The sequence below is a fragment of the Microtus oregoni genome, unplaced genomic scaffold (assembly GCF_018167655.1).
Source record: "Microtus oregoni isolate MIOR12 unplaced genomic scaffold, Mior012 000008F_ref0000371, whole genome shotgun sequence".
NCBI lineage: Eukaryota > Metazoa > Chordata > Mammalia > Rodentia > Cricetidae > Microtus > Microtus oregoni.
In genome coordinates, this window is record NW_024543067.1 from 22524157 (window position 1) to 22548897 (window position 24741).

Here is a 24741-nt window from a genome sequence, read left to right on the forward strand (position 1 = left end):
GCAGAGACTGAGGAAGGAAGTACTGAGAAGAGGTGTAATTTATGAGAAATCTCACTTTAAGCATAAATGGAAAGGATTTTAATTTTTAAAATAATTAACCTGTGAGATTGCTCAGCAGGTGAAGGGTTGAGTACAATCCCCAGGTCCCACATGGTGGCAGGGAGAGAATGGATACCACAAGTTGTCCTACAGTCAAAGATTTTATGTAGAACTATGCTGATATAAGGCTAGTATCTCATAAATTACACCCAGCACAGGGCATAAATTGTCATACTGATTGTGTAAAGCACACACTTTACATTACTGTACAATTTTGTCTGTTCCCCGCCTCCCCCTTTTTCTCCTCCTAACACTAAACAATGGTGTTTGTTTTTAGATGTTCAGTAAATGTCTTAACTGTGCAACTACTAAATCTCACTCTAGTCCTAACAGGTTCCTGACCACAGATAGTTGGAAAGAGGTCTTGTAAGATCATGAAGACAATGCTAAAAGGAGTGAGGAGGGACAAGGTATGAGAAATATGCAGAAGGAATGAATCCGTAAGTAAGACTGGCTGCTGATTGGAAGGCATCTGGGGAGTGGAATTCACTAGACTATACTATTCCAAGATGTGGTACAACAGATGACAGAGATGGAAACTAAGAGGTTAATGAAGTATTGGAAACAGGAGAGGGAAAAGAATGGTGAAGGCGACAGCTTCAAAAACAGAATAAATCAGGTGTAGTAGCATCTTTTTGTAATCTGAATACATGGATCTAAAGGCACAAAGACCAAGGGTATGGCTCCATGTCAAGACTGTCTCCAAACAAACACAAAGATAGAAGTAAATAAATTCTTGTCTCCTTGTTTGCTATGGTTCAGTTTCTTTTTAAGATTCAAGACAATCTACTAACTATAAGCCCCTATAAAATGAAATAAAACAATAGGTTACATATGTCCAATATCTAATGGCATAGAATAAGTGTTTCCATTTCAAAAATGAAGAACAGGAGGATATAAAAGAAATACTGAAACCCAAAAGGGAACATGTCAATCACTGTTTCCCCTTATGCAGCATCTGGAGCTCATGATAGAATAATCTGGGTTCCAGTGGCCTTTGCCATTCTTGCTTCTCTCATTCTGCTGACTTCAGCACCTATGAGATCTCTCTCTCTCTCTCTCTCTCTCTCTCTCTCTCTCTCACACACACACACACACACACACACACACACACACACACTGGTTCCACTCTGTGTCTATAACTTACTTCAGTAGATATCCCATAACATCCCTGGCATCTACAACATCCTAGAACCCCCATCACAGCTTGGCCTTTATCTTCCTTCCACACAGTTGTCTCTCAGGACCTCCTTGTGGGGAATATAATTCTGTCAAGTATTGCTTGGCCTTAGAAAGTTTCTAGATCCTTGGTGCAAGACTCTCTGACTCCATCACTCTTACATATTTCATACATGCAAGCTGATTTCTCCTAGCTTAAGAAGTATCATGCCTCCCAATCTCTGTCCCTTGGTTGCAGTAGTCTCTCTGTACCTTTGAGACTGAACCTGAAAAAAAAAGCAAAAATAACAAAAAGAAAATTCAAACAGTTCCCCCAGGGAATTGATTTTGAGTATAGAGTCCCTTCAGTTCTTCTGGCATTCCTAACTCAAACATTATTCTTTCAAATTAATTTTCACAAATGAGATCCTTTGACCAGTTGGGTCATGCCCTCGGGGCACCTTTTCCATTGTCTCAGGGCAAAGCAAGAGGACTCTCTTTAATGGTGCTAATCCTTTTAGCAAATATAGCAAATATACACCTACCTTGTCTGTTATTTCAAATTGTTCATACTACTTTTTGCCCTGAGTCCGTGTTTTCATGTCTTTCTGTTATTGTTGCTTTCTTTCATTGTAGACTTTGATAAAAGCAATGAGTAGTAACCATAACAAGGTCTGCATGTTATACCTAAAATTTCTTCTTCCAAATAAACAGTCACTTTCCTTTGAATTCAGCTTCTGTCAAGTTTTCATGACACAGGCAGAATACAGCCAGATCCTTTAACAGAATATCACACGAATTTCTTCTAGCTGAGTATTCACTAAAGTGCTTCAGAAATCTCATGAGATGTGACTCTACAGTTTGGATTTCCCTTAGCATTCTGCTTTTTCAAACTCATATCAGAATGGTCTATTAAGCATTGCTTAAAACATTCCAGGGCTATTCTAATCCATAACTTCCCAAATCTATTTCTCACAAAACCAACTTTAAAGGCCTATGAAACATATAAAAGTTTATCTCAGCAACTTTAGTATCAGTTTTCTGTACTAGTTACTTTGCTGTGTTGCTGTCACAGAAATACTCAATGAAAGGACTTAGAGAGGAGGGAAGGGTTTATTTCGGCTCATGGTTTGAGGGAACAGTGCGCCGTTGTTGATAAGGTGTGGTGGCATGAGCGTGAAACACCTGGGCACATTGTGTCTGCAGTCAGGAAGTAGGCACTTGACTTTCTTCTCAGTCCAACAAATCATTATTTTTCCTTATACTTACAAATGATATTTCTGCAGAAAAATGTTGTGCTCCTTTTTAAATGCATTTCATTCTAGATAGTGTATTTATATACTTTGTTAGGTATGCTTATACAAAGAATGTTCAAATTATCTCTGTAAGTTTCTTTAAATTTTATTAAAAAATTTTTTTGTGTATGTGTGTATTGCATATGTAAGGGTTAAAGATAATCTTGCAGTACTAAGTTCGTTCTACTATGTGAACTCCTAGGGATTGAACTCAGGTAGTTAGGACTGACAGCAAGCTCCCTTACCTGCTGAGTCATCTTGTTAACTGCACATGTTTAATTCTTTTTTTATATATTTATTTATTTATTATGCATACAATATTCTGTCTGTGTGTATGTCTTCAGGCCAGAAGAGGGCACCAGACCTCATTACAGATGGTTGTGAGCCACCATGTGGTTGCTGGGAATTGAACTCAGGACCTTTGAAAGAGCAGGCAATGCTCTTAACCACTGAGCCATATCTCCAGCCCCCACATGCTTAATTCTTGAAGCACAGTAAATACAGGCTATATCTAAGAACACTTTTTCTATTTAAAGCAAGATTAGGGACATACTTTGATATTTTCTTTTCTTTTCTTTCTTTCTTTTTTCTTTTCTTTTTTTTTTTTTTTGAGCAGTTCTCTCCACTGGTCCCAGGCTTTATGAGGCAATCATACTAAATCTGTGACTTTTTTCTTCTGAAGGAACAAAATATAATTAGTGGAATTTTCTTCTTAAATAAAGTGTGACAGAACCTCAGGCATAGATATGTATATATTGTTTATCGATCTGTCTCTATCTCTCTTCTGCATATATGTATATAATGTGTGTGTGAGAGGGGGGAGAGGGGAGAGGGAGAGAGAGAATCTAATTTATTAACATATTTAGCAACACTAACATCTTGGAAATCTGTCTTTCCCAGGCTTATCAATCCTAGTGTCTTCACCAAATGTAGTGTATGATGGCTACACACAGCCTTGCATTTTTATGAATTGATGGAAAAAGTAAACAACTAACCAGTAGATCAGACACTCAGTGTTTGAGCTTGGGGAGAAGAATAGAAAAGGAAGAGTGAAATACTTGTTTAGGTATGATTCTAACATAACTAAATGAGAGTATGAAAAATGCTATCAAGTCAATTAAAATGAATGTGTAGGACCAGTGAGCAATGAGATATAAACATAAAAAAATGATTAATATTTGCTGAAAATAAGAAGGTACTACTTGGTTTCATGTTCAGTTTATTGGGCTCTCAGGGAACATACAATTCATGGAAAGGAGATATGACTTACTTTTGTATGATCTAGGTAACGTAAGACACAATCACTTTTCCTTCCTCAATAGCTTCTTTTCAACATGTATAATTTTCTGCATTTGAGGTCTTGTTACTGGTTTATAAAATTGGAATGTAACTATTGATTTTAGTTCGATGTCTCTGTGAGATGCATTCTGCTATCCACACGATATTTCTCATCTCTTGCTCCTTCAACTTTACATATGCATAGAACACACCATAGTGGAATTGCCTGTTGAATGCCAGAACATTCATTTCCACCTAAGGAAAGAAAAGGTGACATGGACCATCAGCGAAAGAACATTTAAAGCCCATGCTAACAACAAAAGCATATAAACCATAATATTTCCACTTCTGCTGTACCTCTCGTTCATAGAAAACATCTTCCAATGTCTTTCCCCCAGGGCCACCTACAGCCTCAAACAAAGGCTTGTAAACCTTAAAAACAAAGACAAGAATTTAAATGTAAAGGATATTACATCTCTCATGAATTCATATAAATGCATTTCCTTAGAAATATAGATATTGGTGTGTGTGTGTGTGTGTGTGTGTGTCCTTTAAAGAAAATTTGTACAGAAGGCCTGAATGCTCTTTCACTTCCTGACACCCCCATTCTCCAAACAAATCCAAACAAACAAAGAGGTGAACAAATTTTTTACTTTCTCACTTGAAATCTGAATGGGCTACAAGTACAAGGGAAACGCCATATTTTTCCTAATGTACATTGTCATTTTCATACATAAAAACACTAGGCTTAGTGAACCCTTGCAGTTTGACTTGTATAGGTTTGTGAGTCCTTGAGATGACACCCGATATATCTCATGGAATTTCAAGTGCAGAAAGAGTAAAAACTGGGGAGAAGCTCAAATTTTAACATTATACTAAAGTGTTGCCCACAATCATAGATGAAAGAGTAAGAAGGTTTATAGATACTGTTTGCTGGCTGTTTTACTGGAAGGATTTGGAAATCTACAAGGAAACACCAGGGTCACTCTTAAACTGAGGAAGTGAACTGTGGGATATACATGTGATTACCCACAAAATTGAGGAAGTGAATCTGGGGAAGATGTATGAGGAACTCTAGCCTGTCTTAGAGTGCTGAGGGCAGAAGGAGGGAAAGCCAGTGAGCAGTTCCCTTCCTCTCCCAGTTTCTGCCTCTCAGCAAAGGGGTTGGGGAAACCCATACATATCCCATGTTCTCCTGTAGTCCCTATAGATGTTCTGTACTGACTCTGCTTTCTCAGTGAATATATTTTTAAAATTTTTTTATTGAACTATTTTTCTTCACTCCCCTTCTTTTCTCCCCACTCCCCTTCTACCCTCTTCCATGATCCCCATGCTCCCAGTTGACTCAGGAGTTCTTATATTTTTCTTCCAGTGGGTATTTCAAAGAACGATTGAGGTCAGGCTGTTTGATGTAACTTTGACATGAATTCTCACTTCCAGGAACTTGTCCCAGCCTCTTGGGGAAGTTGCTTTATAAGGAATTTCAAAACGTACTCAGTAGATAACCACTCCTGGGAGATTTAAACAAGGGCTTTCTTGGCAGGATCTTAAAAGATGCCAGCCAGCTTGGCCTAGAAACTTGAAGTGTTTCTCTGGGAGGCATAATTACAGAAAGAGGCACTGCTTGCTGCAATCTGGATATCAGTTTGGTTGAGGTGTTTAAATGGATGTGTGAGCTTCCAAAGGGCCCATGCTGAAGTAATGCAAGGCACTCAGAGTGCTGGGGAAATCACTTACTCCATAATTATCTGCTACTCTCTTCATCTGCTCAAAGTCTTCAGCTTGAGCTAACAAGTGCAGTCCCTCAGGATAGAGCTTGCCACAGGTGGGGAAGAGGGTCTCCCTGTCTTCTTTGCTCAATTCAGTGCCAAATGAGTTCAGAGTAATGATTAAAGCACGTCTGTCGGCCTCAAACTGAAAGTGAAAGGCATGAAAACAGCAAATCCAATAATCTTTTACACCACATGCTACATAAAGAATTGCATCTCTGAAGTGATTTGCTTTCCATGTTTACTTACAATGTAGGCAAGTCTTACTTATGTCCCTTTAGCTCCCCTTGAAAAGGTGTAATTTGCTTGGAGAGATTGCCCAGCCCTGTGATGGCCTATGACTTTTGAAACCCCACCAAGCTTAATTTCCCAGGCTCCCTGCAACAAGTTACTTACATGCTATGCTCAACGTAGGTCACAAGAGTAATGAATGTGTTTTCCGTAAAGGTAGTAAGAATACCACTAAAGTGCACACAGGGACAGAATAAGGCAATGCAAGTAAACATGTCTGCCAAGGTGTTTGAACAACAAAAATGTGCAACACTACATGTTACTAGCCCCTTTTAACTGTTCCTGTCACTATTGTTGGTGTTATTGTTTGTGATGCTGAGGAACCAATGTTAGTTCCTGCCAAGATGGCCAGGCTGCCTTAGTTATGCGACTCATGTACCCTTTAAAAAAGTGTCCCTCTGTCACAGTTCTCTGTTTTTGCTCTCTTGCCTCTCTGTCTGCTTGCCTTTCTCATGTCCATACTCTGCTATCCTCATCCCTGTCTCCCAATAAACCTCTCACATTAACTCTGTTGTATGTGGTGTGTTTGTTCTCTTAGTGGCTGGCATACCTTGGCAGGGTCCTTTCATCCAATCCAGGGCCTCATGCATGTCACACCAGCTCTACCTTTGAGCCACATCCCTAGTCCTATTTATTTTATAGAATTAAATGTCATACTACAGACCATCTTTATTTCATGGTTTGGGTTGTGTGTGTGTATGTGTGTGTGTGTGTGTGTGTGTGTGTGTGTATGTGTGTGTGTTTAATGACCTACCATTAAATGACCAACCTCTGATTCTAAGAATCTCTGTAGCTAAGAATCATGTGGCTTGGGGTGATTTATCTTCCTTGTAAGGTCTTATTCTTCATGATCCTTAAGTAGGTCAGTATGTACTGATGACCAGTGCTGAACACCATAGACTGCTGAGCTCCTACTCCATCAATCCTGTTTCCAATAATCATGCTATCTTTCTTGAGATTTCATTCCTATTCCTTTGCTCTCCATGTTTCTGCTATCTCTCAGTTTTCCTTATATCCACATTAAATATTCCATCATCCTCTATTCTCTTTTATCCTAAAATATATCTGTATATATTCCTTATATATGTATATAAATATATAAACATATATTTACCTTTAACCCATTGAGTTTGTGCTTCCCATATATGAATGTGTATGAGGTCATTCACCAGATTCACCCATTCCTACCACACCACATCTCTATAGAAAAGTAATTCTCTCTTCCCCAGCAGCCACATCAGCCACTAATAGCTCTTCAGCAGGGGTTGAGCCTCAGGTACTCTTCTCTACTCTGCCCTGGGATTGGAAGCTGAGATGGTCCCATGCAGATTACACATAGGTAACCACAGCTGAGTTGTGTATGTACCAGCTCTGTCATGTCCAGAGGAAAGCATTTCACCGCACTCCTCCCCATCTACTAGTTCTTACATCTTTTCTCTTAGGCCCCCTTTCTCTCCCTCAAGGGTCCCTCCTCTTCTTATCTTAAATATTGGTGGGCTCAGAAGTTCCTCCCCAGGTCCTTGAAGTACTTTATTCTTACTATGTCATTCTAACATCTATCTCTGTACTTTTCCTTTCCCTACTCTTAATTCTTAGAAGAGCCCTGTCTTTTTTATTTGCTGTTTTTTTTTTTTTGGAGCCAATGCTCGTCACACAGAATATTCTAACTCTCTACTGAATCTAACAGAACAGCCTGACTGATTTCATCACTTTTGAATTCTCTACAATATTTCCTACAGTGGTGCTACTTGAAGTTGTGACTCAGTAGCTTTGACATCAGTGAAAGTTAAAAATGCAGACTCTCAAACCACAGTCTATAGTTAAACCTACTGAACCACACTCTGCCTTTTAAGAAGTCCCCAAGGCTGTTCACCAGCCCAAGAAAGTTGAAAAGAAGGACCTGAGCTGTCCTTCATCACTTTCCACACTTGCTAGCTAATAACAAAGCTGGGCTTGCAAAAGCTCTACTGGAACACTTTTGTTAGAACTGGTGTTTCTTATCAGGAGAGAGTGCATTTCCACTGGTCCTTTTGATTGCTCTCATGGGACTTATGGGTGGGTCAGAAGCAGGGTAGCTTTATTTGGAAGCAAAGGCAATTACATTCTGGCTCCTGCACATAGCCAATCCTGTAAAGCATTTTAGAACTTCCAGGGGTAAGAACTGCAAGTGGATTGTTCGTGGCAATAAGAATCCTTGAAATGAAAGATAGGGTAGGATAAGTAACATGTAGATAGTTGTCCCAGATATTCTTCGGTATTTTCCAGTTGCAAGATGTTAGAATTTTAAGAAGGGAAATATGACAGGGTAGGCAGCATTGCAGACATCAAGTCAGCAGAGGCCATGCCAGAGGAGATTGTTGCAGTAGAAAACACATGATGTATTTGGAGGATGGTTAACACCTTAAACACCTAAGGAAGCTACTGTAAAATTGGATAGACAGGTAGATGGGGAGACACCAGGAAGCACTTCACATGCCAGGCTAAGGACAGATGACTCTAACTGACTATAATGGATTATCCAAATAATCCATTCATTTCCCATGCCTTGCCATAGTAATTACAAAGTTTGTTCCTTATAGTTTATTCCTTAGCTTGTAAGCACAAGTTCCATTCCATAGGTCTGCATACCGGAACACTCCCTACACTGAGGGGGAAGGGGCATTCCCATCAAAAGCTCTCTTTATCATAACAAGTGCTTCTGTATCCATCCTACTTGATGTGTCTTCTTATGAATTCATTTTATGCTTTAATGTTCTTTGTTCCTTTTGTCTGAAAGCTCTTAGTATGATGTGTACCATTGTAGTGAACTCCACTCTAATTTAAAATGTTTAAATATATTGTTTTGATCACTCCTAAGCACAGTTTGACACAGCATTCCTTTTATTTTTCAAGAGTCTTGGAAAGCCACTGAGGGATGCATATTAAACACTAAGTGGAATCTGTGCCCTGGGGTGAACTCCAGCCTCTCTTGATGTCCACCCCAATCTCCCATGCACCTATGAGTCAAGCTTCTGTCAAGAGGACCTCTGAGCATGAGTATGTTCTGTGGTGATATAGAGAAAATTTAAAAAAGAGTCTTGACATTAGTTCCACAGAAGACAGTGATGTAGCATCCCACACATTATCAAATTCCTGGTTTTGGTGCATTTGAACTATATTCTTTCTGCTCAAAGCTGGAATGGTGGAGAACTGCTTAGGTAGCCTTAGTTTTAGGCTTTTATAAGGATCATGTCATGAATAGAGCTATAATGGACTGTGGGCTCAACCTACAGGATATTCCTGCTGTTCAATGTTCCTTCGTTGGAGAGAGTTTGAGTGGATATTATGAAAATATTCATAACCTACCAGTTGTTAGTAATATAAAATGTTTAATGAATTATAACCTACTTTCTACATATACATCAACTGGAATCATAACCACACATTTAAAGTAATTTTGTCTGATTGAGTTTTGCATTGGCAGAAATGAATCCAAAGTCCTATATATTTTAGGTAAGTGTTCAACCACTAAGCAAAATGCTGGCTTTCAAGAAAACACTCCCTTAAGACATCAAATGATGTTGCTTATTGAATTTTCAGATAACTTCTGAGATAAAGAAATACAACAGGGTTAAAGTAAGGACAAGTATGCAAACTCATTTGGCAAAAACAGAGCCAAAGGGTCCTTCTTACCTCAAGAATGGGGCACATAATTTCTGCTGTGACATCACCGTGATCCTTGCAGAATTTGTAGAATGCCTCAAGGTAAGACTTAGAAAGAAAGAAGATTATAAACCATGAAATGAATAATTTCCTTCTAGAAATGTCTAGGTCATCTTTTCATAGCATATGAAATGCTCTAATGGAAACTGAATTGCTCCTAACATAGGAGATATTCCATAGTAAATTTAATAGAGATTTAGTATACCTGTGACCGAGACTAAAAAAAACTCAATAAAAGAACAAAATTGCACTTATTACAGTGTATAATTACCTAACAGGCATTTATGTACTTCACTCCAGCTATTCCAACAAGAGTGCCAAGCACTTTGCTGAACTCTGCAAATGATTTAGTAACTCTGATATTAAATTTCATAAGACACATTGGTTTTGACTACGTGAATATATTGAAAAGCAGAGCCTAGGTTGTCAGGTTAGACTGCCTGGGCTTGTATTCCAGATCTAATACTTAACTAACTCAATACTAAGTTCCTTCTACCAAGGAAGCCTCATGTCTCTTCATCTCTCATGTTTATAAGAGGAACAAGAATTGCACAAATCACAGCTTTGCTTCTAGGCTGAGCGAGTTAAGGCCCATGAACGGCTTAGAACACAATGTTCTCTTAGTTACATCTCAGGAGTGCCTCCTTTCAAGTGTCTCTTTATAAAACAAAAATGCCTATAATGAAATACCTTTGAAAGAACTATGTATTTTAGCTTAACACACTATTTATATACCACAGTGGTATATATTAATATACTTTATGAGAGTGTTCACTGGAAGACTTTTCTTGCCCTATAGTACACAGTCTATGCTAATGATGGCAACAGAATTCAGACATTCTGGCAATCATGCAGTGGCACATATGACATTGTGTCAACAAGTTGGTAATACTGGCATAGGTTTAAATTACATGGACAGATTAATTTTAAGATTCAAAGTTTTATAACAAGATCTACAGCAAAGATGGATGCTATAAAAGAGAATGCCTGTTGTCTATGCTGCTTGCCTCTGATATAGTTTTCCCACAAATTTATCTGCCTATCTACCATCATCTTACCAACACATTTTGCATTTCAGGCATTGTACATACAGCAAAGGATAGAATAAACTGACATGCATGCATGAGCCCAAACAATAAAAACTATGTTCTAAATATGCATCACTTCATAATTGCAAAAGCTGGTCAATGGGCAAAGTAACTTTGATAATAAAGAACTCCAATATGTTATATTGTGTAATCAAGAAAAATACATCTGGAAGAAAAATTACCTTGTATAGTTTATTGCGCAGTAATTCAATATTCAGTTCATCGAGAGTATTTTCAGACATACAATCTTGGAAGAATGGAGCTGAAAGCAAAAGAATATGAATCACAAGCCAGACGATAAAGTGTAGGAAATAAGTATAGTGCCACCACGTGTGCTCACTGCTAATGAAAACTCTGTGGAGTAGCAGTCCACACTGGGTAAGGCAAATATTGATAAGGATGATAGAACTTGTTATTCATTAAGTATTTACCATGTGTGAACCTTCGGCACTACATGTTGTACCAAACAATGGCTACACATTAGCTTATTTAATTTTCACAACCTTGGAAGCAGTCATTTAAGACTTGCTTCCTTTTTGCAATTCCTTCCTTATACCCTAACACAACCTTATAGTAATATTTACCACCTGCAACCAAATTTATACCAGGCACATTGTTTTACTAAAATTATGTTTAAATTCATTTTCAAAACTGTTAGGATTTGAAATGAGGAAAATGGGGATAAATTAAATTGCTCAAGTCATTATACTGAGACCTTGCAAAGTCTGGCTTCAGATTCACAGCTCACTCATCCCAGACTCACCTTGTTTCCACCAGGCTGCACTAGCTAAGCCACAGATACTTAAATGTGACCTAGCACACCCTTGCCTTTTTTTTAGAATATCTGTTTGAAAGGTAACTATTTTGGCTCAGAGTGTGGTCTCATGGGTAGAGCATATTCTTAGCATGCAAAATGCCCTATGCTTAACCCTGCTCCCCAAATTACTTTATTTTAATTATTATTTTATATGCATGAGTGTTTTACTTGATGTATGTCTGCACCACAAGTATTCTCAGTACCTGCAGAGACTAGAAGAGGTTGCTGTGTTCTCTGGAACACACCACATGTGTTCTAGGGATTGAACCCAGGTCCTCCAAAGCAGCTGCTAGTGCTCTTAACCACTGAAGCATCTCTCCAGCTCCTGGTCCCCAATTTAAAATGAAAGCTATTTTGCTTATGGTCAATAATGAATTGCTACCATCTAGAATTCTGACGGTAATAATGCTTGAAACTTTTCCCATTAACATTTTGAACAATGACATTTTTATTGGTGGTAAGTTATACTGAAATTAAGTCATTTCATAATTGATCTAGGTAAGTTAATAGAGGCTCTCAACTAGCTCATAGCAAAGACATTTATAAACTTCTTTAAACAAAATAGTCCCTAGATATGACCCGAATTAAATAAGAGTTTAATATGAAAGGATAAGGAAAACAGAAAGGGAACACATAGTTTGAGCATGTACAAGCTTATCACATAATTGCTATATCCTGGTAGAAAGCATATGGATTTGGTGGTTGGGATACGAGCTCCAGTCCCTTCCTTAATCTGAATGGCTTATAAATGACCGAGACCAGATTGCTTCTCGTGTCTTCATCTGAGAGACAAGACAGCAAGGTTAGATGATTTTTCTGTGTATTGTACATTTGTATACATATTCCTATGTACATGGATGCCCACACATATGTGTGAGTGTGTGTGAGTGTGTGTGTGTGTGTGTGTGTGTGTGTGTGTGTACAAATAGAAGACAGAGGACACCTTAGGTATCATTCCTTAAGAGGCACCCACCTCGTGTCTTGAAATAGGATCTCTCTCCCTGGCCTGGAGCTTGCCAAATAGGCTTGGCTAGGGGTCCAGCAAGTCCTATTTAGTGCTGGGATTAGACAAATGTGTGACAATACTTAGTTTTTTTTTTCCTTACAAGATTCTGTGGCACAAACTTAAGTCCTTATGCTTGAAAGAAAATTGCTTTACCAACTGAGCCATCTCCCTAGGCCTAGATGATTCTTTTGATATTGTTTGTTTTTATGAAGTAGAGTCTCTCTGTGTAACCAAACTGACCTCAGGTTTGCCAACCTCTTTCTTTAGTCACCATGTATGTGCCACCATGCCCATCTCAGAGTCCTGTCAGCAACTATGAACCTGTATATTATAAAACTACTTTCATAAAAATGTTTCATATTGAAGGTACATTTTCTTTTTTTTTTTTTAAAGATTTATTTATTTATTTTTATTATGTATACAACCTTCTGCCTCCATATATGCCTGTGTTCCAGAAGAGGGCGCCAGATCTCCTTACAGATGGTTGTGAGCCACCATGTGGTTGCTGGGAATTGAACTCAGGACCTCTGGAAGAGCAGCCTGTGCTCTTAACCACTGAGCCATCTCTCCAGCCCTGAAGGTACATTTTCTAATGACTATGCTAACATGCACAGGCCATTTTACAAATAAGTATCCATACTAGATGTAAAGCAAAGGATAACCAGACCACAACCCACAGTACTAGAGAAACTAGGTAACAAGGAGGCTCCTAAGAGGGATGTATGGATTACCCTGGGAAGGAGAAATAGATGAGATCTCCCGGGTAAACTGGAGGCAGGGGATGGGACAGTAAAGAGGGGGAAACAGGGTATGAGAACATGGGGGAATGGGATGGTAGTGCTGGGGAAGGGATAGAGGGGGAAAACAATGAAAGAGATGTCTTGATAGAGAGAGCTATTATGTGGCTAAGGAGAAACCTGGTACAAGGGAAACTCCCAGGAACCCACAAGGATGACCCCAACTAAGATTCCTAGCAATAGTGGAGAGGGTGCCTGAACTGGCCTTCCCCTGTAATCAGAACGGTGACTACCCTAACTGTAATCATAGAACCTTCATCCAGTAACTAATGGAAGCAGATGCAGTGATCCACAGCCAGCACCAGGCCAAGCTCTAGGAGTCCAGTTGAAGAGATGGAGGAGGGAGTATATGAGCAAGGGGATGGTGACAAGGTCAAGATGAGGAGATCTACAGAGAACTGAACCAGTCTTGAGGGAACTCGCGGACTCTAGATGGACAGCTGTGGAGTCTGCATGGGACCAAACTAGGCTTTCTGCATGAGGGAGAGAGTAGTGTAGTTTGGTCCTGACTCAACTGAATGTAACCAGGTTTTGTAGCCTCCTCATGAAAGGCCTTACCCTTTTACAGGAGTCAGTGGGGAAAGGCAGGGTGGGGGAACAGGAGGAGGGATAGGAAGATCAATTGTGACTGGTGTGTAAAATGAATAAGAAAATTAAAATACAAAAGAAAAACAAATAAAAACAAAAAATAAGTTTCCATACCCAATGGTGTTTCAACCAGCACAGCCTTGAAGAGATCTGAGGTGGTCTCTGCAATGTTGACTGCTTCCATCTCTGTGAAACGGCCCAGTGGGTGACACTTGGCTAGAACTTCTTTCACAGACTTCTTTTGCAATGCTCCATTCATGAGCAGAATTACATTGTCTATCATATAGCTGCATCTGGAATAATACCCAAGCATTAGAGAACAATTAACTGGGTAGTGTGGTGATTTTGTAGTTGGGCCCTGAAGAAGTCCACAGGTCAGACTCCCTGGGAAATGACATTCAAACTCAAGTTTGATGAATGAGTGGAGTTTTTGACATAAAGCGCTGAGTCCTGGAGGATAGAGGTTTTCAAGGTAGAAGGAAGAACATCTGAGATAACACACACACATAAAGTCTAGATCACTGGGGTAGGCCCAAGATTGCTCATGATAGGTCATGATAGATAAAGGGAGGAGCTTGGGTATTAAGGATATTGGTGAATGCTGAATTTTTCAACTATAGGTAATGTTATGGTCTATGTGTTTAATATTAAAATGGAAGAAAAGGTAAATACATACATATAGAGTATAGTGCTTCATAAAAGTTATTTTATTTATTCTCCATAACATCACTGTAATATTGGTATTATTAGTGTTTCCATTTTCTATTTGAGGAACCTGTGGCCCAGATAGATGCAAATGTAGCCCATGATAGCAACTACATCTAACAAATAGGACAGCTGAGACCAAAACTCTGGCAGTCTGCTTCAAGTACAGTATTTTTAGTCCTTGTATTACTCTGTTTTCAGTGTTTAGGACCATGAGTAGACTGGGAAGTTTTTGGTTGAGAAGAGACAATGTGGGAAGAAGACATTTACGGATCATGTAGATTCTGGACAGAATCAGTTTAACCAAGAGCTAACCAAGAAAGAGCCAGAAACCCTCAGAAGTGTAAACTAAAGATATCTACAGATGGGGGAGGCAGTTTAAAGCTAGAAGACAAAGCCTGAGAGGGATTAAGATCACTCCCTAAAGAGTATGTGTGCATGCTAGTTTTATGTTCACTTGACACAAGCTGTAGGCATCTGATCGGAGGGAACCTCAATTGAGAAATGCATCCATAAGATTGCTCTGTAGGCATGACAAAAGCATTTGTTCAACTATGTTCATAGCAGTATTATTTGTAATAGCCAGAACCTGGAAACAACCTAGATGCCCTTTAATGGAAGAATGGATGAAGAAAGTATGGAATATATACACATTAGAGTACTACGCTGCGGTAAAAAACAATGACTTCTCGAATTTTGCATGCAAATGGATGAAAATAGAAAACACTATCATGAGTGAGGTATTCCAGACCCAAAAAGATGAACATGGAATGTACTCACTCATAATTGGTTTCTAGCCATAAATAAGGGTCACGGAGTCTACAATAGGTGAATCTAAAGAAGCTAAGTAAGAAGGTGAACCCAAGGAAAAACATAAAGTTATCCTCTTGGCTAAGGGAAGTAGACAAAATTACCGGGGAGAAAATTGGAATCTTGGGGGTGGGGTGGGATGTGGGTAAGGGGAGATGGGGAGAGAAAAGTTAGAAGGGAAGGAGGGGGGGCCTTGGGGAAACAGGAGGATTGGGATAAAGGAAGGTTGGACAGGGGAGCACGGAACCACAATTCTTAGTTAAGGGAGCCACTGTAGGGTTGGCAAGAGACTTGAACCTAGAGTGGCTCCCAGGAGCCCAAGGCAATGTCCCCAGTTAGTTCCCTGGGCAGCTGAGGATAGGGAACCTGAAATGACCCTATCCTATATTAATACTGACAAATATCTTGCATATCACCATAGAACCTTCATCTGGTGATGGATGGAGATAGAGACAGAGACCCACACTGGAGCACTGGACTGAGCTCCCAAGGTCCCAATGAGGAGCAGAAGGAGGGAGAACATGAGCAAAGAAGTCGGGACCACGAGGGGTGCACCCACCCACTGAGACAGTGGAGCTGATCTATTGGGAGCTCACCAAGGCCAGCTGGACTGTGACTGAAAAAGCATGGGATAAAACTGGACTCTCTGAACATGGCGAACAATGAGGGATGATGAGATGCAAAGGACAATGGCACGGGGTTTTGATCCTGCTTAATGTGCTGGCTTGGTGGGAGCCTAGCCAGTTTGTATGTTCACCTTCCTAGATATGGACGGAGGGGAGAGGACCTAGGACTTACCACAGGGCAGGGAACCCTGACTGCTCTTTGGTCTGGAGAGGGAGGGGGAAAGGAGTGGGGGGAGGGGAAAAGGGTGGGAGGAGGGGGAGAAGGGTGGGAGGAGGGGGAGGGAAATGGTAGGCTGGGAGGAGGTGGAAACTTGTTTTTTTTTCTCCTTTTCTCAATAAAAAAAAAACAATATAAAAAAAAAAGATTGGTCTGTAGGCAAGCATATAGGACATTCTGTTGCTTACTGATTGGTGTGGGAGGGCCACAGTTGGGCTGGTGGCCTTGGGTTCCATAAGAAAGCAGGCTGAGCAAATCAGTAAACAGCACTCCTCCATGGCTCTGCACCAGCTCCTGCCTCCAGGTTCCTGTTACTTTTGAGTTCTGCCTTAGCTTCCTCCGTGAACAGAGATTCAGGATATGAAAGCCAAATAAACATTTTCCTAGCCTCATGGTGTTTCATCACAACAATGGAAACCTTAACTAAGATAATAGCAAAGAGTTCATTCTGTGTGACCACAGGAGGAACCTGTGATAAAGTGTATGAAGAAAAATGGCCAGATGGGGGATAGCCAGGGCAGTAACTCCAAAAAGTCCTAGAAAGTTATAAGGAGATATTAAAAAGTGTCAATGGCCACAGGTACATTAAGGTAGACACTGACACAGACATCCATATGCTACAGAAACTAAGAGACCATCTAAGCTAGTAAAAACACTTAGTAGAGTGTGTTTGTGGGAGAGGAAAGGGGGAGAGAAAGGCAGAGATGATCAATGTATGTTTAAATGAGTAGGAAATGAGAAGGACAAAGAGAGAGAGCTCATACCACAAGCTAACCTTTTTTTGTTTTGTTTTGTTTTTGTTTCTCAAGACAGGGTTTCTCTGTAGCTTTGGAGACAAGCTGACCTTAATGAAAGGAGAAAATAGCCTTGCATGAGCTGGACATCTTCAATTTAGAAGGTCAGTATTTGCTTCATGTGAAAGAGGAGAGAGGGCAATGTGTAATGCCAAGGGGGGAGAAGCAGTGGAGAAAATGAGGTGACAGGTTGGAGGAGGGAAGGGACAGTCAACTGGTAAACGAACAAACAAACCATGTTTGACAATGGTGGGGACTGCACCACAATATAGACTTGAAAAGTGACACCTTGCAGAGGATTGCGGTGAATTTGGATACTGGAAATGCTGTTGCAGGAGCCTGGTGCATGGGTTACATGCTGAATCACCAATTCATTTTATGGTGGAAAAGCAAGTCTGCCTTGCCATGGAAAGTCTACAGTCTACCCCTCTGAGAATTCTAACTAGCATTCTTGAAGCAGTTAATTATCCTTCATAAACAGTTTCTTTGCTTTCCAAACAGCAGCAACAAATTTAGACATTATGAAATTTGAGAATCTTCTTTATCTGTTGAAAATGATACTTGCATGGTATTGTTTATCTAACTGTCCCTTTAGGCTCAAAGGCAATTACCTGACAGAGGATTTACTATCATTTAATAGTCTTTGGTGAACTTCGGGCCCTTGCTATTCCCCACTGCACCTCTATAATATAACGGCATATGTATTCCTGACATTCTGCAACTTAAGTTAGCACCGTGAGGAGGGTTTGCCTACATGTAATCACCTGTACAGCTGTGTGGACTGTGTTTATTACATGTGCTTATGTTTTTGCTAATACAGAAGGTGGCTTCTTATCACAAAGAACAAGGGTAATACGGATTGGTTTGAATTTTATTTCAACTCATTCTTCGAGTAGACTTGTTTCTAAAATAGCAATAACACCAGTTCTTATAGCATTGTTTAGGAAAGGAATGATTAGGAGATATCTGTTTCCTGCCTTCCTCCTTGCCTTCTTGTCCCCATCACACATCAATACCATCAGCTGTTGGAGGAAGGACGTTGCTCAGAAGATAGATTACTTTCTCCTGCTGTAATATACATAAAGCTCTGTGGCCATGAATATGGTCACTAACTTCAAGTCACCTGGTTATTTACCTAGTTCAAACTCTTGCTTTAGGTAATTTTGTTCGCAGATAGATTTAGATAAATTTGGTCACAGATCCAAAATCAGTACCTTCTCCGGCAGGGTAATTTTCACTACTATTCATAGTCTACACCAATCTCCCTGTTCTTAGCCCCTTTCTTAATAGTTTATTCTATGCCTATGGTATTGGCATCTGAGGAAATCATAGTATAGTCACTCAATTTCAGAACTACTTTAAATTGTAAAAAATACATTTTAGGCTGGGTGTGGTGGAAAACACCTGTAATGCTAACACTTGGGAGACTGAGGTAGAGGACCAGAAGTTTGAGGTCAAATTGAGCCATATAGTGAGACCCTACTTCAAAACTTATAAGTAAATACTAGTCATACTAGAGTTTGTATTATGTGGTAAACATTTTGCAAGTTCTCATTCAAGCCTCCTGACAATTCACTGCCAAGACTTTACTCATGAGGGCACCGAGGCTAGGGCTGAGGAGTATGTGCCTGCAGATCAACCCGGTCAAATCTGACAACAATTTGTTGACAGTCATCAGAGTGAGTGGGGAGAGATTGGCAATTGCAAACCCCTGGGCTAGGTGAGAGCATACTTGGCAACCCACGTGCGTTTGGTGACACAGAGGAGCAGGGTTCAAGACTGAAGGGGGTGTGTAAACAAGTATCAAAACAGAGGGAAATAGAGTGTTCTTTTAAACAAATTTGGAACCAGAGAACATGAAGGGGCAGACTTGCTAGGGCCATGGGGTAGATTAAAGTAACCCATGCATATCAAAGCGGTTTTTAAATCATAATATCGTCACATTAGAAAGAGCCGTGACTTGGGAATAGATAAACATGATTCTAAGGCCAGTTCTGCCACTTAAAAGCCAGTTCTCAAACACTCCATTTCCTCAGCTTAAGAATGGAAATATTTATTCAGTTTTGAATGGTTGACCTCAGGATTAGTCATAACAAGAAAACACAGGAGAGTGGTTCGAATTAAAGAAAGCCATACACTCTGAGAGGAGATTTTCCTACAAATTGGTCTCTGCAGGAGTGGAAATAGAACATGAAAAACCACATCTTTAATATGAAAAATTTTGCAATGTTTATATCTTTTTATTGATCTGGAGATTTCTTCATATGTGGTTTTACATTTACTTTTAAATAAAAAAATACTTTCTTTTTTCGGGGGTATATTAGATTTTTAAAAAATACCAATTCTAGTTCCCATTCCCTCCCCTCTTCCCATTCCCTCCACACACCCTCCCACCCCACCCCCATCTAATCCCCAGAGAGGGTAAGGCATATTTATTTGTGGAAGGTACAAGGCCCTCCCTACTATATCTAGGCTGAACAAGGTACACATCCAAAGAGAATAGGATCCCCAAAAGCCAGTACAGGCTGTAGGGATAAATCTTGGTGCTACTGCCAGTGGCCCCTCAGTCTGCCCCAGCCATGCAACTGTCAACCACATTCAGAGGTACTAGTTGTATCCTATGCTTGTTCCTTCCCAGTCTGGCTGGAGTTGGTGAGCTCCCATTAGCTCAGGTAGACTGTTTCAGTGGGTGAACCCATCATGCCCCAAAAGATGCCCAATCATACTACAAAAGCATTTGTTCAACTATGTTCATAGCAGCATTATTTGTAGTAGCCAGAACCTGGAAACAACCTAGTTGCCCCACTGATGTGGGAGTGATTTCTTTCTAATCTGTTGCTTTCATTGGTTATTAATAAAGAAACTGCCTAGGCCCATTTGATAGGCCAACCCTTAGGTGGGTGGAGTAAACAGAACAGAATGCTGGGAGAAAGAAGCCCAGTCAGTAGTCGCCGTGATTCTCCCACCTGACACAGCTGCAGGTTAAGATCTTCCCTGGTAAGCCACCTCGTGGGCTACACAGATTATTAAAAATGGGTTAGATCAATATATAAGAGCTAGCCAATAAGAGGCTGGAACTAATGGGCCAGGCAGTGTTTAAAAGAATACAGTTTCCGTGTAATTATTTCGGGGCATAAGCTAGCCATGTGGGCGACCAGGCGACAGGAACATAGCCCACAGCTCCTTCAACAGGAATGGATAAAGAAAATGTGGCACATTTACACATTAGAGTACTACTCTGCGGTAAAAAACAACGACATCTTGAATTTTGCATGCAAATCAATAGAATTAGAAAACACTATTCTGAGTGAGGTAACTCAGACCCCAAAAGATGAATATGGCATGTACTCACTCATAAGTGGATGTTAGCTATAAACATAGGATATTGCACTATTGTTTATGATGCTAGAGAAGCTAGGTAATAAGGTGAACCTAAAGGAAAACATATATAGGTTCACCAGGAAATTGGAAACAGACAAGATCGCCTAAAAGAACCCTTTCAATTTTCACCGTTTCTCTTGGAGGGTAGGAGGTGGGGATAAGAAGCCTAGCAGCTGTGTAGAAGGCTGAGACATCCAAAAGACCATGAGCCATGGTGATGTTATAGTTCAGGGCCGTTTACCTGAGTTTAATCTTTGGAACCAACCTACTGTGGAAGAAGTGAACCAATTCCCCAAAGTTATCCTGTGAAATCTACATGAGTGTGCCTGTATTCACACATGCACACACTAATAATAAAGAAAATTAAAACGGAAATCTGGTTATGCTTTGGGGGATTAGCTTTAAGTGCTTAATTTATAGGTATTTTGAAAAAAACAGTTGACATTCTTATTCTCTCTCTCTCTCTCTCTCTCTCTCTCTCTCTCTCTCTCTCATCTCTCTGTGGCCAGTTCTGTACTTTTGAACTCTTCATGTCTTTGGATGGTCATTATTCTAAATATTAATTTTCTCTTTGGCAAGGAAATCATTAACTTTAATACAGTGTTATTAAAGTATATCATATGCATAAATAAAAATGTTATAATGAGGTCATTATATTTTATAATTAACATATGCTAATATGAAACCCCCCAGACAAAAATGGAAGCAGTGCTTACCAGTGGCTCTCCTAAGTGACAGTCACTTTTGTACATAAAAAGACTTGAACTTGTTTTGGATGGAAGTACTGAAGACTCAGTCTGAACTCCTTTCTTTGGCCTCAAATGAACAGTGTATAATTTGGTGATTATACTAGATATATGGTCTAAAGGTATGTGATTTTGATGTGGCTTGATCCTGGAAGTCACGTCTTTATTACATATGTTTACTTCATGGGTTGGGTGTGCATGCTATGGTGTGTGTGGAGGTCAGAGCACACTATGAGGGTGTCAGTTCTCTCTTTCCACTAGGTTCTGGTAGATAAGTATCTTTACTCAATGAGTCATCTTGTGGACTGATTTTTTTTTACATTTTTTTTACATTTTTTTTACATTTTTACATAAAGTTTGATTGTTCCAGTTCTTTCTTACCTAAGAGACCACACCAGCATCCTTCTATCTGTGCTCTGTGACAACTGTCTTAGGTGATCAGAGTTCTTAGATATGTTGACTAGGTCATGTTTGCACATGTGGGAAACAGAGAAAGGAAGATACCATATAATTTCAGATATAACTGTTCATCAAAAGATCTTTGTGTGTGTGTGTGTGTGTGTGTTGTGTGACATATTTGGTATATTTTAAAACAATTTATTTCAGCCCCCAGTGAAACTTCTCAATGGAAAGTACTGGTTTACTCATACAGGCTGACTTGTCATTCATTATGACTCAATAAGGGCCACACTGTATTTCTCGACTTAATAATTTTTCAAGTGAAGGTTTGACTTTATAAACATCTAATTAAGTCCTGGAATTGCTCAATTCAGACCCAACCAGATGTACGCCATGGGGAAGTCCTGACATTCTGAATGGTTTGCAAATACACTGGTGAGAATCAGAACACACACAAAAATTCTGCTCCCTCTGCATTTTCAGTAACATTTCTATTTCTCTGAAGCTTCTTTGTTTAAAATAGAGGAAGTGAAAATTAATTTTTCAGAATGATTTAATTTTTGTTTGTCACATTCATTTTCCTTCTCAAAATAACATACTGAAAAATTACTTCTCATTTATCATTGCCTATAATAGCAAACATCAAAAATGAGGATGTTGCTTACTGTGCATCACACAAACTCTATAACTGTTCATCTCTTTAGTATTTAAGGGAGTGACCAGACTTGCTGAAAATTCCTCAAACTTATTTACATTTTTTCCACACCTGTGTCACGTTCTTTGTCTTTTCCCCATGCATAAAGATGCTGAAAGTTCAAACCCCTCTCACCTTCTCAGGCAATAGTCAGATGCATTTTTATTTTAGCTTTTAAAAATGTTTACAACTCAGGGCTGGTTAAGAGCCCTTGCTGCTCTTGAAAAGGACTGGGATTGAGTTCCCAGTACCAACATCAGGTAGTTCACAGCTGCCTGTAACTCTAGTTCCAGGGGAATCTGACACCCTCTTCTGGCATCCTCTGGAACCAGGCAAGCACTTGGTATACATACATAGGTATTCACACATCCACATAAAATAAAAATAAACCTGAGAGATGCCTTCAGCTGGAAGGGAATCTCTGTCTGTCTGACTGTTTATTCTCTCTGTCCCTGTGTCTTGGTTTCTATGCATGTATACTGGCAGAAGCAATGATGAGTGTAAGAAATATTCAGCACATTCATTCACAAATATTCATTACCTATTTAATAGAATGTATGATCTGGAGTTGATTATTAATTTTGCCATTTCCAACTGTGTGCTCTTGGGTAAGTTATTTCATGTGTTCATTTGAAATATAGCTATTCATAGTTTTTAACCATCTGCAAAGACAAGGACTTTACTAAGTATGTTTTTGAGTGTTCCGGGTTTAGAGCAGAATAGGGATGCAATAAACATTTTCTTTTCTTTATGTTCACACAAGTGTGTGTACTGATCCTTCTCTGGGAGTGGAAATTGCCCATTTCCTGCATTTTCTGTAACTATTCTATCCACAGAATGATCATTATATGAAAAAGATGGTTCCCCCTCTTCAAGCAAACTTGAAGCTTCTCAGAAAGTGAGAAAACTATTAATAGATAAAAGTATATTTTTGGTCAGTTAGGTCAGTTAAACATGCTGTAACCATCTCACAGTCTGCTTCTCACAGTAAAACACAATAATATTTCATCTTTAGTGTGTTCAATTATCACTCAGAGCAGGTTTTATAGACTGTTATATTTTTCTTTCTGACACAGAGAAGAAACAAATCCTAGTGAATAGTAGAGGATCTTAATGTATTCCTATATTTTAAAAAACCCAATAATATTAATGCCACTTAGTATGTTTGTTGTGAGAATTAAGTGAGCTCAATACATATAAAGCATTTATAAATGCACTACCTTGTCGTGAGTATTAAATTCTAATTAAAAACTAGGTTTTTAAAACATACTGATTCTTTGCAGTAAAAAAAAAAAAAGGAAGATAAAATAAAACTAGGACCACAGATATCTGGATCACTACCAAGGTAGATGTTGATCTGTATCCTAAGAACAAAGGTTATGAAACAGCCTCAAATGTCTTTAAGCAAAAACAAGGAAGGAGAAACAGTTTGGAAACCAGGTTACCAGGATCAACCCCGCCCCCTGGTGGACAATTCATGGTTAGGCAGCTCATGGACAAAGCCCAAAGGAAAGAGCTTGCCTTTGACCCAGATTTGTATCCCACTTGAAAATCTGTCGCAAGGGAAGACATCCTAAACTCCTCCACACCCAGTCCCTTATTATCCTTAATCCTCGGGCGCGAATTTTGCTAATTTTAGCAGCAATATTAAACTGGTCTCTTTTTCTTTGTTCGTTTCTCCACTTCCACATAGGTATACAACCTCTTCCTACAAGCTTGGCTTGGATGTTTGCCTCTTTGTGTACCTTTTCCTCACTCCCCCAGGTGAACATTGTGCTGGCATTCGCAAGTAAAATTTGCTACCTTTTTTTTTTTTGCATGCTTGAAGATTTTTGAGTGAAGGTAGACTGGATGTGCTTAATTATTGTGTAAGTGCACATTTTTACTGGTGATTTTTCACAAATCTGCGATTTATGTAACAACCCAGGGACCCTCATTTGGTTTAACCATATCCCATTTTCTCTTGAAATTACTAAACATTTTTAAACCAGAGACTCTGAATTTTATTAGCAGTTGCTATCACAAAATACGAAGCTAATCCGTTTTTAGAATTAAACTCACAACTCTGTATTGTATAAAATGACATTTCTTCCTTAAGTGGAAACCAAGGCTTTGAATGACTAAAGGACTTTTTCTTGGAGGATCCCAAAGTAGCATAGTGTAGAGTCATGGTTATGAGAATTTCCCAACCTGCATCAGGGTCACCTGTAAGACTTATTAAATAAAATGCAGATTCACAGACATGTTCCAAGACCCACTAAGCCATGATTTTTAGAAGCACAATCTTGGAATTTGCTCCTTTAATAATTCTTTCACAGTTAGAAAACAAAACTCTTATGAATTTATTTTTAGTATTAGACTCTTGCACAAATCCTCACTTGCAGTAGTTCTTAAAAACATGTGATGATCCAACAAATATCACCCAGTTTAGACAGACCAGATTTCAATTCTGCAGAATAGCGCTGGTGTTTTCAGCTCTTA

The 24741-nt window shown here is 39.4% G+C and overlaps 1 protein-coding gene across 1 annotated transcript in view; it reads right to left on the reverse strand.

Moving 5' to 3' along the window:
• Positions 1 to 3767: 3767 nt before the first annotated feature.
• The window catches only part of Atp6v0d2 (ATPase H+ transporting V0 subunit d2), a 42067-nt gene continuing 21093 nt past the window's right edge, over positions 3768 to 24741 (reverse strand). The window contains exons 3-8 of the mRNA XM_041657709.1: positions 14003 to 14181; positions 10863 to 10942; positions 9563 to 9640; positions 5568 to 5744; positions 4188 to 4262; positions 3768 to 4085 (exon numbers count right to left, since the gene is read on the reverse strand). Coding sequence (XP_041513643.1) covers positions 3924 to 4085; positions 4188 to 4262; positions 5568 to 5744; positions 9563 to 9640; positions 10863 to 10942; positions 14003 to 14181 — 751 coding nt within the window. The 3' untranslated portion in view covers positions 3768 to 3923. The remainder of the gene's footprint in view (positions 4086 to 4187; positions 4263 to 5567; positions 5745 to 9562; positions 9641 to 10862; positions 10943 to 14002; positions 14182 to 24741) is intronic.